This window comes from Opisthocomus hoazin, chromosome 12 (assembly GCF_030867145.1).
Source record: "Opisthocomus hoazin isolate bOpiHoa1 chromosome 12, bOpiHoa1.hap1, whole genome shotgun sequence".
Lineage (NCBI taxonomy): Eukaryota > Metazoa > Chordata > Aves > Opisthocomiformes > Opisthocomidae > Opisthocomus > Opisthocomus hoazin.
The window spans coordinates 23,132,031-23,146,904 of NC_134425.1; the positions used below are offsets into that span (position 1 = coordinate 23,132,031).

General features: G+C 48.1%; 1 protein-coding gene across 2 annotated transcripts in view; it reads right to left on the reverse strand.

Annotated features, from left to right (window-relative positions):
- WDR59 (WD repeat domain 59) overlaps positions 1 to 14,874 on the reverse strand; it is a 51,628-nt gene that overhangs the window by 19,222 nt on the left and 17,532 nt on the right. For both annotated transcript variants that reach the window (XM_075434188.1, XM_075434187.1), the window contains exons 10-18: positions 14,140 to 14,296; positions 12,341 to 12,420; positions 10,073 to 10,205; positions 6,501 to 6,625; positions 5,446 to 5,610; positions 4,539 to 4,634; positions 2,961 to 3,117; positions 1,598 to 1,667; positions 1,159 to 1,312 (exon numbers count right to left, since the gene is read on the reverse strand). In XM_075434188.1, the coding sequence (XP_075290303.1) occupies positions 1,159 to 1,312; positions 1,598 to 1,667; positions 2,961 to 3,117; positions 4,539 to 4,634; positions 5,446 to 5,610; positions 6,501 to 6,625; positions 10,073 to 10,205; positions 12,341 to 12,420; positions 14,140 to 14,296 (1,137 nt within the window). The remainder of the gene's footprint in view (positions 1 to 1,158; positions 1,313 to 1,597; positions 1,668 to 2,960; positions 3,118 to 4,538; positions 4,635 to 5,445; positions 5,611 to 6,500; positions 6,626 to 10,072; positions 10,206 to 12,340; positions 12,421 to 14,139; positions 14,297 to 14,874) is intronic.

The window sequence follows — 14,874 nt, forward strand, 5'->3', positions numbered from 1 at the left end:
ACCAGAATGGGGACTCTGAGAGTCTTCTGGGGTCTGTATGGAGGCAAAGCTTGCAATGGGGGAAGAGGCTCGTAGGTATAATGACGGACTTGCATCACCTAAGCAGGACACGGTCCCAGAGGGGTCAGCTGTTGTGTCCAGCACTGCTGGAAAATTACGACCTCTTTCAGTGCCCAGGAAGGATGAGAGCTCAAGGCTCTGACTTTCCCTCTGCTCCCGGGACAGGAGTCCCCAAGCTCAACTGCAGCGGAGCGCAGACGGCTCGTGGCTTTCCTTGGCGTACCTGGAAGCTCTCTATTGCTGCAGCAGATGTGTACACTCAACATGGCAGCGGGCAAACTACTCAAATGCCCTGAATTCTCAGGCTCTGGGTGGAAGCTTACTGTGTTTTTGCAAGCCAGTTCACCCCCTGCTGAAGCACAGAAAGTTAGTTTCTGAGCAAGCTGCACGGCCCATTAGTCCCACAGCATCTGCTCCAGGCACACCAGGCCCTCAGCTCTTCAGCACTACCCTAAGGCCACCCTACGTTACCAAAGGGTCTTCCTCACCCACTGTATCCCGGAAGGAGACAATCCCACCCTGCCCCAAAGCCTTGCTGGTAAACAACAGCAGCAGGACCTATGTCTAAACCAGAAGCACGTGCATTGGAAGATATTTGGAGAATCGTGAGGAATGATTTTTGTTTAAAACAGCCCAAAGGGGCACATATCCCTGAAAGAGACAGCTGTAACAGAAATAAGCCGAATATGACCCATAAACCAGGAGAGGTCATCAGTAAGCTGCAGAGAGCCACAACCCTTTGCAGTTACATACACTAGGGAGTGCCAAGGAAAGCAGTTACCTATATGTACTTATCTGGAGACTACAACTTCTTCAGTGTGAGATTTTAACCCTACGTAATGCAAAGGGAGACAGCAGGCTATGATGGTCAGTGTGGAGAGTTATCAAAATAAGCAGGCCAAGTGCTAGGGAGGATCAGAAAAGCAGTTACTCGGAGGAGATAAATCCATGTGACTTTTTAACAGAGCTGCCTGTCAAAGGATGCCTTCTTGAGAGAAGTATGAAGCTTCTGTTACCAGCAATGCCCACAGCTATATAAAAGGAATACAGATCACGAAAGCTGAAGTGTTAGGAAAGGCTTTTTGGTCTGGTACTTACCCTCTCTTTGTAGTAGAAGGAGCTAATGGAGACCTGCTCCTTCTCACTGCGTGTCGGGCTCCCACTGTACAAACGCAGATTGCCTGGAGTCTCTGTGCGGATCTTCATTGGAGTAATGAGGCCACTATGGTACGCTGATAAAGCTGACAGGGACCTGGAAACAAGAGAATACACTTTTGGGAGCTTCCACCCAAAGTGCTCTGGAGGCTCACCCCGATATCTCCACTGACCTAAGCTGCTAGCAAAGTTTCAGGTGTGAAGGAAGGGCTCTCTGTGGAGAGCCAGTGATACAAGGGACCAGCTTCTCTGTGTCGAGGGCACAGCTAACACTAGAGGCCAGCATTTTCTGAGGGCCAGCAGCTCCAGCGCAGGCTACGATCTTCTCCTGCCTTCTTGCCAGTGACAGCGGCACACTTCAAATGCAATGCAGGGTACTCACCTGGGTGTGGGCTCCGTCGGGGACACTGCACGGTGCATGGTCATGGGTCTTGTGAAATACACCAGGTACCCTGAGGAGAGAGACACAGCATAAAGATCATGCCAGGAGAAGCCAATTACCCGGGGGTGGTTCACACAGGGAAGCCTGGTTGTTGAAAGTACGATCAAGGGGTTGGGTGCCTATCTACCTCTCTGAGCGCTTTTAAACTACAAGTAAACAATCTCTTTTTCTCAGCCCAAATCCACTCTTTGCAAATCCATTAAGTAGCACGTTTGTTGAGATGACTGTCTTAAAAGCACCGACTCAAGGGGCTCACAGATGTTAGAGAAAAGACAGTAAAGGAAAATGAGCAAATACATGCTCATGTTTTAACTCCTCACCAGAACTTGTCAAGCACTTTGATACTCCAGAGGCAAGTGAGGTGCTATTTAGCTGTGCAGAGAAATCACTGCAGCTTGTACGGCTCTCCTTTTCAAAAGGATAACCCAAGCCACCTGAAGCCAACTCCAAGGCACTCTCCCACAAGCCTCATCCCATTTGTTAGCATCTCAAGTGTCTTCAGCCACCCACTCTTGCAAGGGTTTCAGGACTTAGCAAGATTCACTGAGCCTGCTCGACGCCATACTACTCTGTTCTACTTTTGCTGGGAATTCAGTGAGACCTGTATGTACAGCAGCTTTCAAAACATGCTCGAACTGGGATGCAGTCAGGTCTGGGGGAGGCATGCCTGCACCCAAAACTGCTCAGTGAACTTAACAGCTCTTACTCAGACCTCAACCTGGTTTTTAAGGATGATCTTTGCACTGTACTCTCTCCTGGAAACCTGGAGGTAATTGTACCCCATCTCCCATTCAGGAGAAGTTTCCCAATGACCTTTGGAAAGCTATTTTGGACAACAGAAGGGGTACAGAATCAGGAAACAGTGGTTAATAATGAGAATATGGCTTCAGCAAGGGGTAAGTTCAATCCCAAATCACAGGAATTTTGAGAAGACTGAGCACCAGAACCTGTCCAGCAGTTTGATGCTGGTAGGGGAGAACCAGGCAAGCAAACCCACTATTCCCAGTCTTCTGTAAAAGAGAGGTTTGTCAATGCCTCTGGCACACCACAGGCCAAAGGCCACCTCTTCAACTAGTCCTGGATTTCCAAATCATAAAATCCCACATGCAACACCAACTGCAAACACTAGCTAACTAGTCTCCTTATCTGTAAATTCATCACAACATTGCTACTTCAATACCATTTCTTACTCACTGCATGGCAGTGACCAAAGCCTCATCTTGCTCCCAGGCAAGTGTTCCCCAAGACACCAAGAGGACCATTCCCCAGGTAGCTGTTGTACCGTAGCAGCGATGGGGCTAACCTGCACCACAGAACCTGGCTCCAGAGGTCCGTGGAAATGGGATGTTAGAGTCCTGGTAGGAGCCGTAGGCATTGGAGACCCGGGCGAATGTGGGCAAGGGGGCTGTTACGGAGTTTGACAAAGCGTAGGGATTACTGGACGTGCTGTCCTCTTGGTTCTGCAACAGAAGTTACCCAAGGTCACACTCCTGCTGCCGCAGGAAGGAAACCCAGCTGGAGCACTGGGCACCGCAGCGCCAAGCAGCCTCATGGAAGGTGCTCATCCTTCGAGCCAGAGCAGATCAAGCAAAGAGCACGGTCACTGCTCTGGCTGCAAAGGCACTTGCAAGCACATTTCCCTTTGAGGAAAGGGCTGCTCTGGCTGCTCATCCAGAGATTTCTCTCCCACCAAAGCTGTGTTGAAATACAGAGCTTAACTTTGGGTGAAACAGTGGGAAATCACACAGAAAATCTGACCTTCAGTCTCTGGATATGACTCAACACAGCGAGCGGAGCTAAACCCATACCTCAGTGAGGCAAGTGAGACAAAGTCTCCTCAAGCAGCAGTACCACACAGCTGTGGGGGGCCAAATGCAGGCTGGGAGACTTGCAGGGAGGAAGGCAGGTGGTATGAAATACTGGGGGACCTCAGGCCTATCCACTGGAATTTTGGCAGCAATCTGTGTTTATTTGGATAAAGAGTACTACAGCTTAGGTTTAAAGGAATTCTTCAAAGGCTGCAGTGCCTGGCTTGAGTCATCCGATTTCCATACAATGGAGAAAATTCCTACTCTTACAATATTACTGCCGAAACCAAACAGAATTAAACTTCTCCATGTAAAACAAAGCCCTTTATTTGCGATGAATAAACAAAACCTTTTGGAAAAGAAACCTGAGGAGACTCTCCAGTCTTTTCCTGAATGCTAAAAACCCCCGCTCCAGTATGCTTCACCCACACACAGACCTGATACCTCACACTGGGATGCTGAGTAGGTATCACAGATCTCTCAGCTAAGGGCAGAGTGTGACTTGGATCTATCTGCAGTGTCATCCCTACAAAACTTCAGCACAAGGCTTCAGAAAAAAACAGACTTTCACTGTTTTCTTCCCTTAAAAAAAAAAAAAAAAAAGTTAAAACCCTAGAATAGGACTAGCAGGACCTTTGACTGGAACTGAGGAGGTAAAGACATCTGCCACTGCCTTTCAGACAAGAATGAACCCACCAGCACGCTCTTATCTTCCCTCACAGATGATAACCATGCCCTGGCACTTGGTGAGATACACTCCGAGCTGAGAAGCTACCACGCACCACTAAGACGCTCCAACCCTCAGCCATTCCTGCTAACCTGAAGATGAAGTGAGCATGCAGAGCTCCCCAAAGCAGCAAACGTTCAGGGCCTGATTTTCAGAAACAGAACACATCTAGTCCTCCGCTCTGTTTTCTTCCACTTTAACCAGAAGCGCTTACACAAATGTAATGGCCGGTCACAGGGGTCTATTTACACGCCTAAAGAGGCCGGACTCTCACTGCAGAGTCAGAAGTGTGGGACGTGGGAGAAGACAACAAACTAGGGCAGGAAGCCCATGCAGTTCTCCATACCACAACAGACTCCAGCCAGGAGACCAGCTGACGCAGGCAGGGCTCCAGGCAGCTCTGGTTCCGCTTCACTTTCTGCAGAGAAGTGTCTTTCAATATCTGGAATACATACAAGATGCAGCTTGAATCACGGTTACATCCACACCTTCCCCACGTCCTTTTTTGCCCGCAGAACAACTAAGATGCCAGGATCCAGAGAGGCTGAAGCCATCCCGTAATGCCCACCGGAGCCACACTGACCCGCTGCTGTGCCGTCTGCTTTGAGGAACGGCTGGGAGCTTTGATCAGAGCACCAAGGGTTCACCTAGATTCAGCACGCTCTGAGCCAGGATCTGGGCTTATATACTACTGTAGCCCACACATTTCACACCAGTTTATGGCAAACTGGATCAGGTTTTTTTAGGAAGGAACCCAGGTTGATCTATCTACTTGCTGCTGGGGAAGGGATTTCATCAGCAATAGGACTTGCTACACCAGATGATCAAACACCTGGTCTGGAATTAGTGTGGCCTGTGTCAAAAGTCCCCTCATTTTTAAAACAGTTCGTGGAGGAGAGCAGGAAGCAACTCCCAGCTCAAAAATCTTATCCTTCTGCAGCTGGTCATTTTGTCTAGTACGGGGCTGGGGCAACCACGTGAGGAGAAGAATGTTAGGGATCCTCAGGCAATACACATCACACAGGAATGCAGTGGCAGTGAAGAACACATGTGTCAAAAGCACCAGCAGAAAAAGGCAAATACTGGGCTGCAAGCCCAACAAACACCTCACCCTAGGAGCTCCACAGTGTATCAGTTCAAAATGACAACTGGTAGGTCTTCAGCAAGATCAGATGTTTTACGGTGTCACTAATCTAGACATCAAGCGACCAGCATTTGTGTATTTATAAAGACAGTGTACACTCCTCACACACCTTCAGCAGCTTCGCCTTCATGGAGGCAGTGATCGAGGTCGGGTTGATGAACTGGAAGGACGGTGCAGCGTTATTGGGATACTGGACGGGGAACATCACCAGCATCCTGACTCTGTGGTTGCCGCAGTGCACTGACACCGTACAGCTACGACTCACCGCATCCATCTGTGTGAAGAAAAGCAACTGCTCTGTAGTTACATCTCCAAGGACCTTTAAACTTACAGTGGCTTAAATTCAGGTTGAGGGGCCGATTCCTCTGCACACCCATGAGATGAAGTCGTGCTGTTCTCAAGGGCAGTGAACACAGTGACAGCACAAAACCCCAGGCAGATGGGGACAGACTTGGCTTGCACCAGCAGACTGCCAGTCCAGCACCCCAGCATCTGGAGATCACAGCCAGCCCAGGCTGCACTGGGAATCAGGCTCTACCCCCAACAGCCACTGCACCCCAGCCCACTTCACCTGGCCGTGGAGAGCTCCAGGCCCAGTGCAGCAGTAACCGGCACCGTCTAAGATCATACACCACTGTCTCAGAAAACCACACCAGGATCATGCCATGAGCTGTGAAACCACAGGGGTGGGGAAAGGAGACAGACAGCTCCCTCAAGCCTCCCATCCCAGTTCAGTGCTGTGCCTCCAGCCAGCTTCCACGCACAGAGGAGGGTCTGGCGTGCAAGGGAGGTGCCAAAACCGAGGGAGAGTGTGCAGGATAGGGAGGGCTCAGCAGATCAGGTTCAGAAACAGCTGAAATAAGATCAGCTGCATGTAGTGGAACAAGTCACTTTCCACTCTGCAGTCTAGCCAGAGCGGAAAATGCCATCCAGCCTTTTTGGGACCAGCCAGTGTACTTACTGGGCTGAAACACTTCCCACACTTCCACTGTCTGGGATTCTCCTCTTTGCTACTACCCCTGGCCAAGTGGATCTCCACAGCTCAAAATATACCTTGTTTACAGACAGCAGTCACTGCAGCAAAGAAGGTTCCCCTCAAAAAGCTCCAGCGAGCCAGCCTGCCCACATCCCCTCCTAACAAGCCAGAAAAAGGAAACTCTCTACCTCCACATTGACATTTCGGATCTGCACGTTGATCAGTGAAAACTCCTGCTGCAGTGTCTGAGGCAGCCCCAGCTGATCCGTTTTCTTTCCCAGCAGGGGCTCATCCAGGAAATCTTCTTTTAAGGCTGACAGGAAAGATGGAGAGCAGGTTGACACAAGCTATAACCGACTTTTGGCAGATGATGCCAGCAGGTAACCAAGACAGCAGGCTTTCCTCTGCTCTTCTGACACACACAGGTACAAGTTTTACCTAGCAAAGACCTGAGAGCTGGAGGGTCTTGAGGCAGGCTTCTGAGCCTCTCTCTTCAAAAAACCAAACCTGTCTGCACACAGGTTTCCCAGGAAGGTTACAGGAGCCGCCTGTACTCTGTGCAGCCCTAAATGGTCTGTCTCTACTCATCTGAGACCCCTTCTCCTCCCTACACAGTACTGCCAGAGTCACAGACAGCTGAACTGGAGCCCCTAGGTTCAGTGGGAAAGGACTGCTGCCAAAGCAGTCTCCAGGAGGAGTTCTGGTTTTTGGGACTCACACCCCGCCACTCCTGGCTTTCAGGGAATGCTTCCAAAGCATAATAAGGCTTTGGGAGAGAGAAGAGGGCATTTCTGGCCCTACGAGAGGCTTAATTAATTTGTAGCAGCCATTTGCATTTCATATTGCAGGCACTCCAGTGTTTCAATGGTCTTTAAAGAATCATCTAAATGCTGGGTCTAGCTGTCCAGTTCCACCAACAGTTTTCAGGAGGACAATGAGCCCTGAAGGCCACAATACATTTAAACAGCCAGGCAAGTGCTGCAAGACATAAGGAATTATGGTTAAGGTGGCAAACTTGACTGAGATTCAGAAGAACTGGTCTCTGCTTCTGGTCGTGCCTGACTTTTGCCTCCACTCTTGCTATGTACCCCCAGAAGGGCAGGGGCAGCTCCTTCTGAAGGGGGTTTTGCTGAGAAGATCAAACGCATTTCTTGATGCTAGTTGCAAGGACATAAGGGAAGTCCCAATTATTCAGCTGTCATTCTCATGCTCGCAATATCATATTCCATAGACTTTTCCTAGCAAAAAATTACATGGGAAGAAATGCAGAAAGCTGTCCTTTCACAGGCATTTGCCTAAAAGTTACTGACTTTGCTGCTGAGACAAATAAATCTGGCTTTACTGCTGCCCAGTGGGTTGCTGAATTTGGATAGGTCAGATGCTCAGCTACTCATTCCTGTCTGTGATTTTATTATAGTGCTTAGATATACTCCACAAAAGGGAGCTGAAAAGGCGATTAAAGGAAGATCAGCGGCTCTCGGGGAAGATGATTATTTCTAGCTGAAGACTCCAGATATCTTACTGAAAAGCCATCTCTGAGGCTCCCAACATGGGCAGTGCTCTCCTTTTGTCTTCTCCTCCCATTCCTTTCCAATTACTTTCTAATCCCCAAAAGCCCACATATTTGACTAGATTCCTAAAGATCCTTTACAGGCAGCAGCCAGTGAGGAGAGCTGCACACTGAAGACACAGCTGGTGGGCTTTCTGATTTATCTGCAGAACGCTGTTCTCTTCAAAGATACCCCAAAGTGCTTTACTAATATAACATGGAGGCTTTGTCTGCAACTGCAATGCAGCCACATCCAAGACGAGACATCAACGGTCCACAATAGCTTTTAGGCTAGAAAGAACTGAAATTCCTACCTAGGGACTCGCTTGCGCATTGATCCTGCAATCACAGTATTTGCAGCAAAATCTACCCAGCTACAGAAAAGCCATTTTCATTCCCTTTGGCCACAAGGGAAACCTTAACAGCCTGAACCAGAGCCAGACCCACACAGAAACCACACAGGATGCATGAACATGACCTCATCAGGGACAGAGAAAGAGTTAACTCTCTCCTGTGGAAAAAGAGAGGTCAGACAGCCAGAATGAGAATACTTCACGCTCCCAGCTGGAGCAAGCAGTACTGCTCACGGTGAGCCCAGGTAACTGGGGCTCTTTTGACCATATTATAAAACCCTCACGCAGACAGTGGTGCTGACAACTTCTAGAAACTTCTGCTGCTGCCACATAGGACAGGGGGCAGAGAAGAACTTCACTGGGATTTGCTGGGAAGAAACTTCCAGTTCGGAAGAGATGCCTTCCCTAAGGAACCTCACAGCTTGCTCCTTTATTTAGAGAACAGATATTAGACCACTTCCTCCCCTTCTCTCCAGTTTGTCACCAAGCCAAATGGAGAATCAAATTGCTTTCCTGTAAGCCCCTCACATGTGGATCCGTTGTAGCACCCTGCTACATTACAGAAAGAAACTGAATTTAAACCCAAGCTGACACAAAGGCATGGGAGCACTCAGTTCTTCTTCCTCAGTGCTGGATACAGAAATGTGTTTAGATAGCTTTTCCACGTGCACATCACCACCATGGGTCTGCTGCAATCTCTTCTATTCTGGTACTTATGTTCTTCAAACACTAACACCCTGAATGTTTAACCTGGCCAGAGCCTTAACCACACAAACCCTCCTCCACATTCCTTCCTTGTTTGCCTTCTCTTCCATAAAGTCAAATCAATGCTTTCTGTCAAAGCCCCTGACCCATTCCCATCCACGCATCTGGTACTCAGAAGTCGGAGGTACCATCCTTCCCCCTCTGCTCTGCTAGCCTTCAGCTACCTGCTGCAGAATCATAGAATCACAGAATAATTAAGGCTGGAAAAGACTCCTACGATCATCAAGTCCAATCGTCACCCCAACACCACCATGCCTGCTATACCATGTCCCGAAGTGCCATGTCTACACGTTTTTTGAACCCCTCCAGGGATGGGGACTCCACCACTGCCCTGGGCAGCCTGGTCCAACACTTCACAACTCTTTCAGTAAAGAAATTTTTTCTAATATCCAACCTAAACCTCCCCTGACACAACCTGAGGCCCCAGGGAACCAAGCCTGCGGCTCCGCATGGTTCAGAGCAGAAAGGAGAGTGGGGATTTTATTCAGAGCAGTCTGTAGTTGCACCAGGTTCAAACAAGGGGTCTCCAGGTCCAGGCAGCTTTTCATGAGCTACCAAGGACATGAGCATGTGATGAACAAAAATGCACAAGCTCTCTCTTATGGTGACAGGAGAAGATGCCAGCAAGCATCTCCACGTTTGATCAGTTCACACAGTGACCCCAGAAGAAGCAGTTTGGTACTAGGCGTGACGTAAGCAGTTTGTGTCAGAGTGCCTTACACATACGCTCCTCTCTTCTGGGGGCTCAATTCTCAGCTTAAAATGAAATACCTTCCTAAAAGCCAGAACTGACTTTCCAATTACCTTATTTTTGGCAGGAAGCCACAACTATAACCTAAAGACAATTCAATTAAATGCTACTTGTGACAAGAAGAGCTGTTTTACAGCTAGAATGATGTTATGCTGTGTTAGAATAGATAAAGAATGGTAGGACAAAGCTCAGAAAGCCCTTCTGCTGGGGAATCTATTAATCCTCGAAACAGCACCAGTCTGTGCTTTGCCTATAATGTTATTTTCCTATACCAAGACGCATCATCTTCCCAATACAACGAGAGCTGGTGTTTGAAGTTCCACAATCCATCACTTGTCTCACCTTCCTCATCCCCGTGCCCAGAGTTATGCTGGGGCTCAGAGTCCTGGGGGTGAAGGGTCTTGTCTGGCTCTGGCAGATGAGAAATCCCATCGATGAGGTCCTCGACTCCATCCAGGATATCGTTAGCACACAGCTGAAAAGAGCAAACACAGCCACATGCTGCACAACAGAAACCAAACCGTGGAAAGAGCCACCACTGAACAACTCACTTCTCCAGGGAGCTGGATTTGCAAGGTAGGTCTGTCCACGCAACAGTCATGACTAAGACCTCGGTATTGTTTCTGTGACAAAGACAGGTGATCTTCCACTTTCCAGCATCCTCAGCTCTGTCACCTCAGACAGCCTGGCCAAATCTCCTGCTTGCTTACAAAGCCACTTAATTGACATAGCTAGTCTAAGTGACAGAGGTTTTACTTTAATCAAAACTAAAGCTGGTATGACTAATTCCTTGAATTGTCATTTTTTAGATTGGCTATAATAGTAGCACACTTTCTGCTTCTGATATTTACACTCCAGTAGGATCTAGAGAATCAGGCACATACCAGGGGCCCTAGTGTTCTAAGTTGTGTATCAAAAAGAGACCACGAAAACTTGTATTTTGAGTCCAGCACAAGAAAACAGTGAAGAGGAGAGAGAGGAGAAAGGATAAGGGTGCAATGTAGCAAATTACAGCATTGCTCACCAGCATCACGCCATCACGTGTGTAGTTTGATCCAGACAAAGACAAGGACAAATGAGTGGGAGCCAGCAGAGGAAGAGTAAAGGCTCTGACATGGATGAACAATTGGTTTAAAGACAGGAACGAAATCAAGTATTCACAAATATATCAGGTAGGAGTAAAGGGTCATTTTTCACAGAGAAAGTGTTATAGACCTGCAAGACTCCTGCAGGATCTGTGCTGGGACACATGCTTCTCAACATAGTCATTAAAAACCTGGAATGGGAGGTGAATAGCGACATGACCAGGTTCGCTGATGCCACCAAGTTTTTTCAGGGTAGCAACAAGAGTGGCTGACTGCAGACAATCACAGAAGGACCTTACAGGAGTAACCATATTAAAATGAAAGATGAATGTCAGTTCAGATAAATATAAGGCAATGCACACAGGGGAAAAAATGGCAAGTTCAAGTTGCCTGAGGGAACAAGATGTAGAGGCCAGACTAAGCTGATGTTTTCATGGAATTATGCCCGGCAAATTAAAAAACACACCGAGTACTGCGAATTCTTTGGAAAAAGCAAAGTTCAGCTCCCCATCCCAAAAACCATATAGCGGAACTGAAAAAGGGTCGTGAAAGGCAAAAGGACAATCAAAGTTCTCGTCCAAGGGATGAAGTAAACCAAGACCTTTTGACTTGAAAAAGGAGGCAGCTGAGGAGGGATACGATGGAGGTCTACAGAATCATCAATAGCACAGACAAGATGGCTGCTCATTTCATCTTCAACGTACTGAAACTAGAATGTTGCAAAATAAATGAAAGTATCAGAAAAGCTGTGAAACTCCCTGTTTATAGGATGTTTAAGATGGCAAAAATTTACACAGGTTCAAGAAAAGACAGAAGAGGTCTATGGAAGTGAAACTCATTGAGCTCTGCCAAAGATGCCAGACTCAATGAGCCTCTAAGCTGCCAACTGCAGGAGGCTGGCAGGGCATTTGAGAGATATATCACTCCATACTTGCCTCGCTCTTGTTGTCTTCCAAGACATCCACAGCTGAAGATGGGACAGGGCAACACGGGCCATTGTGGCCATATGAACCTCTGGTCTGACCCAGCACAGCTGTTCTAGTAATTGCATCAGCAATTTGTAACTGCTGTCAGACAGCAGAACAGAACTCACACTGCCTGCACCGGGCTAAGAGGCACAGCAAACAAGGGGAGGAAGCAGAGAGCACAATCCCTACATTTACCCAATACCTAGAATGCCAAGAGAAGCATCATAGAGTCTTGCGGCCATGGAGGTGGCATCTTCAGAGGCAATGCAAGCAGTAACTGATCTCCATCTTTCCTGAACGACCCATACGCTTACGGTTGTACAAAGTGGCCTTGCACTTCTACAGAAGCTTTCGAAGCACAGACACAGAGAGGTCTCATCACAGGTCTCCCTGGGGACGTTTCTGGGCTGGAGCTGAAGAGCAAAGTGAAGGGGCAGCTGGCTGCTGTGGCTGCAGCTCTAGGACACCAGAGGAGTGACTGGGAGTGCAAGGAAGGGGAGGTGAATCCAGTCTGTAAGAAAACTGTCTACAGTTCAAAAGCAAAAACGTTTACGTACCTTCTGCAGCTGGGAGTCAATTCGCCACATCCGCAGAGTCTGATCACGGGACCACGTAACCAGCTGGTAGTCTTTAGAACCTAAAAAGGACGGAAAAAACCTTACAGTCTCTGTTTTCAGCCAGATCTATCTCAGCCTTTTGTTCAGTGTTAAGCAGATTCAAGCAAGGCAGCAGGGAGATCCAACGGATAAGGCACTAAACCAAAAGGCAGAGTGAGTCCTATTCTGCTTCAAATCGACGTAGGTGCATCCGCCTTTACGCCTCCCTGCACCACGGTTTCCACACCTCTAACTGGGGTATAACTCACACACGACAAGCACACGGTAAGTATAATGAATGTGATGCCAGTTTTCCAACAAGAAATGAACAAAATCTACTACAATTCTGATTTAAATAGAAGAAATAATATAGCTGAGAAACAGATTTATTTTTATGATAACTGTAAAGTCAAAATATCTTTTGGTTCATCATATCTTTTTCAAGATGCAGATATTTTAAATCATTTCTAAGCTAAGAGAAGCTGGTTCTACCCTCCTCCTTTTTCCTCCTGAGACACGGATGATGCCAAGACAAGTTCAGGATGTAATGAAATAAATCTAGCCGCATACTATCTATCAACAGATAAATGTGCGCAGACCTATTTATGCTCACGTTTAGGCCCTGCGATACAGTTTCAGTTTCTCTTGTCAAACAGCTGCTGCATTTAAGAATTTGCTGCTGCACAGCTGCTTCCTACAGCCCTCTGCTGAGGCACAGGGGCTGTCTAAACACAGCACAGCAGGCTCTGTGGAAGGAGATTTGCGCTATCTTGCTTGTCTCCGCACTGAAGCGGACTTGGAATGCTTGTATGATTGATTTATGTCGCTTGAGACAAGCACGACTTCCAGCCTCAGATATACATCTATTAACTCCGCTAAGACAACACAACTGTGGTTCCAGCCTGCTTGAACGTTCATTCCCAAGCTGTCTTAGACTGTGCCTCCAGATCCTAACATGGTTCTCTATCGCTTTGCTCTTTTTGAGGAAGGAAAACCAAGGTATAGAGAAGAAGGTGACTTAACTGAGCTGTCCCTGCAGCTGGTGGCAGAGGGTTGGATCAGAACTTTTACACGGCACTGCAAAGCAGTACCACAAGTGACACCAAAGCCAGATGTGCTTGTCCTGTCGATGGCAGCTGAGGTGCTGGAAACAAAGCTGTGCTCTGTGTGGTTATTCAACCTCTAATACGGAATCTCCTATATTTAGCTGTCTGCGCTGGAAAATTTCGTCAGGATTGAACTCTAACAGCAGCCTCTCTATCCCATGGTCTCCCTCCCCTGCCTTTGCCAGCACACAGATAAGGTGGGTTTGCTGGGTCGGTGGTCTGGGATATGCTGGAGGCTGCTGATCCAGACCGTGATGCGATGGGTTAACTGGTCAGCCTGCAGCTCTGAGCAGGGGGAGGGTGCCTGCACTCGGGCACCCACCTAGTAGTTAGTACAATTTATTCTGAAGGATCTATTTAAAAATAGACTCACAGGAGAGTGGAAGCAATTAGAGTCATCGCTGACCCACTAAGTGTTCGGTGGATTTGCTTTGTTAGCATGGAAGCAACAGGGCAATGCTTCTGTGGGCAGTGCCATAAAACAAGTACAAAACTGCTGTGGCTTGAGGAGGGGCAGGAAAGCGGGTAGGAGCTACTCCAAGGAAAGGCAAGAATCAGTGATAGCATAAGCATTGCAGCCAGGAGCCAGGCCTTCACGTCCCTGGTTAGCCGATGGCAGCGCAGGGGAGGGAGCACATCCAGCCCAGAACTCACCTTCTTTCTGCTTCCTCCACTGAAACTCCAGCACCACGTCATCGTGTCCCACAAAAGTGTGGACAGGCGTGTTCAAGTCAAAGACGTTCCAGAGAAGGAGACTGTTCTCCCGACGGAGCTGGGGGACCATCACTGTCACTAGCCCATTGCTGAAAGGCTTGAGAGAGAAACACCTTTCCAGTTAGCCTTGGGGAGTTATGCTCCCACGCTGATGTTATCATGCTCTCATTTTTTCCTTTTCCTACCAAGAACACGTGGGCTTTACAGGAGCTCATCACAAAACAGAACCAGGCCTAAAACTTGGGGGGAGGTCTAAGGCAACCGCTGTACAAAACCAGTGTCTTACAAGCAAAAAGATACACTTCGAGATACTCAGTGCAGCTCAATTAAGATTCTTTCTGCTGCTTCCTCACTTTTCAGCTGTGAGGCTGCAGGGGTTTCACCCCTGACTTTTCCCGTGGAATCTCTACCGCCATTTGCCTAGACCTGCAAGAACTGCTACGTGGGGACCGAGCCCCAGCAGCTGCCCAGGACCATGATGCTCAGAGGAACACTGGAACCCAGTCCTACACCCTCCACCATGCGGACAGGGAAAGGGGATGAGGGATTTGAGGCACAGCACTGGCTTCAGGCTACATTCAGATGTCTGGGGAAGAGAACAGATACAACTGATCTTAAAAGCCTTAGCTGCACATGGCTGGGTCCTTGCTCTATAACAGGCAAGAATTCTTCGAT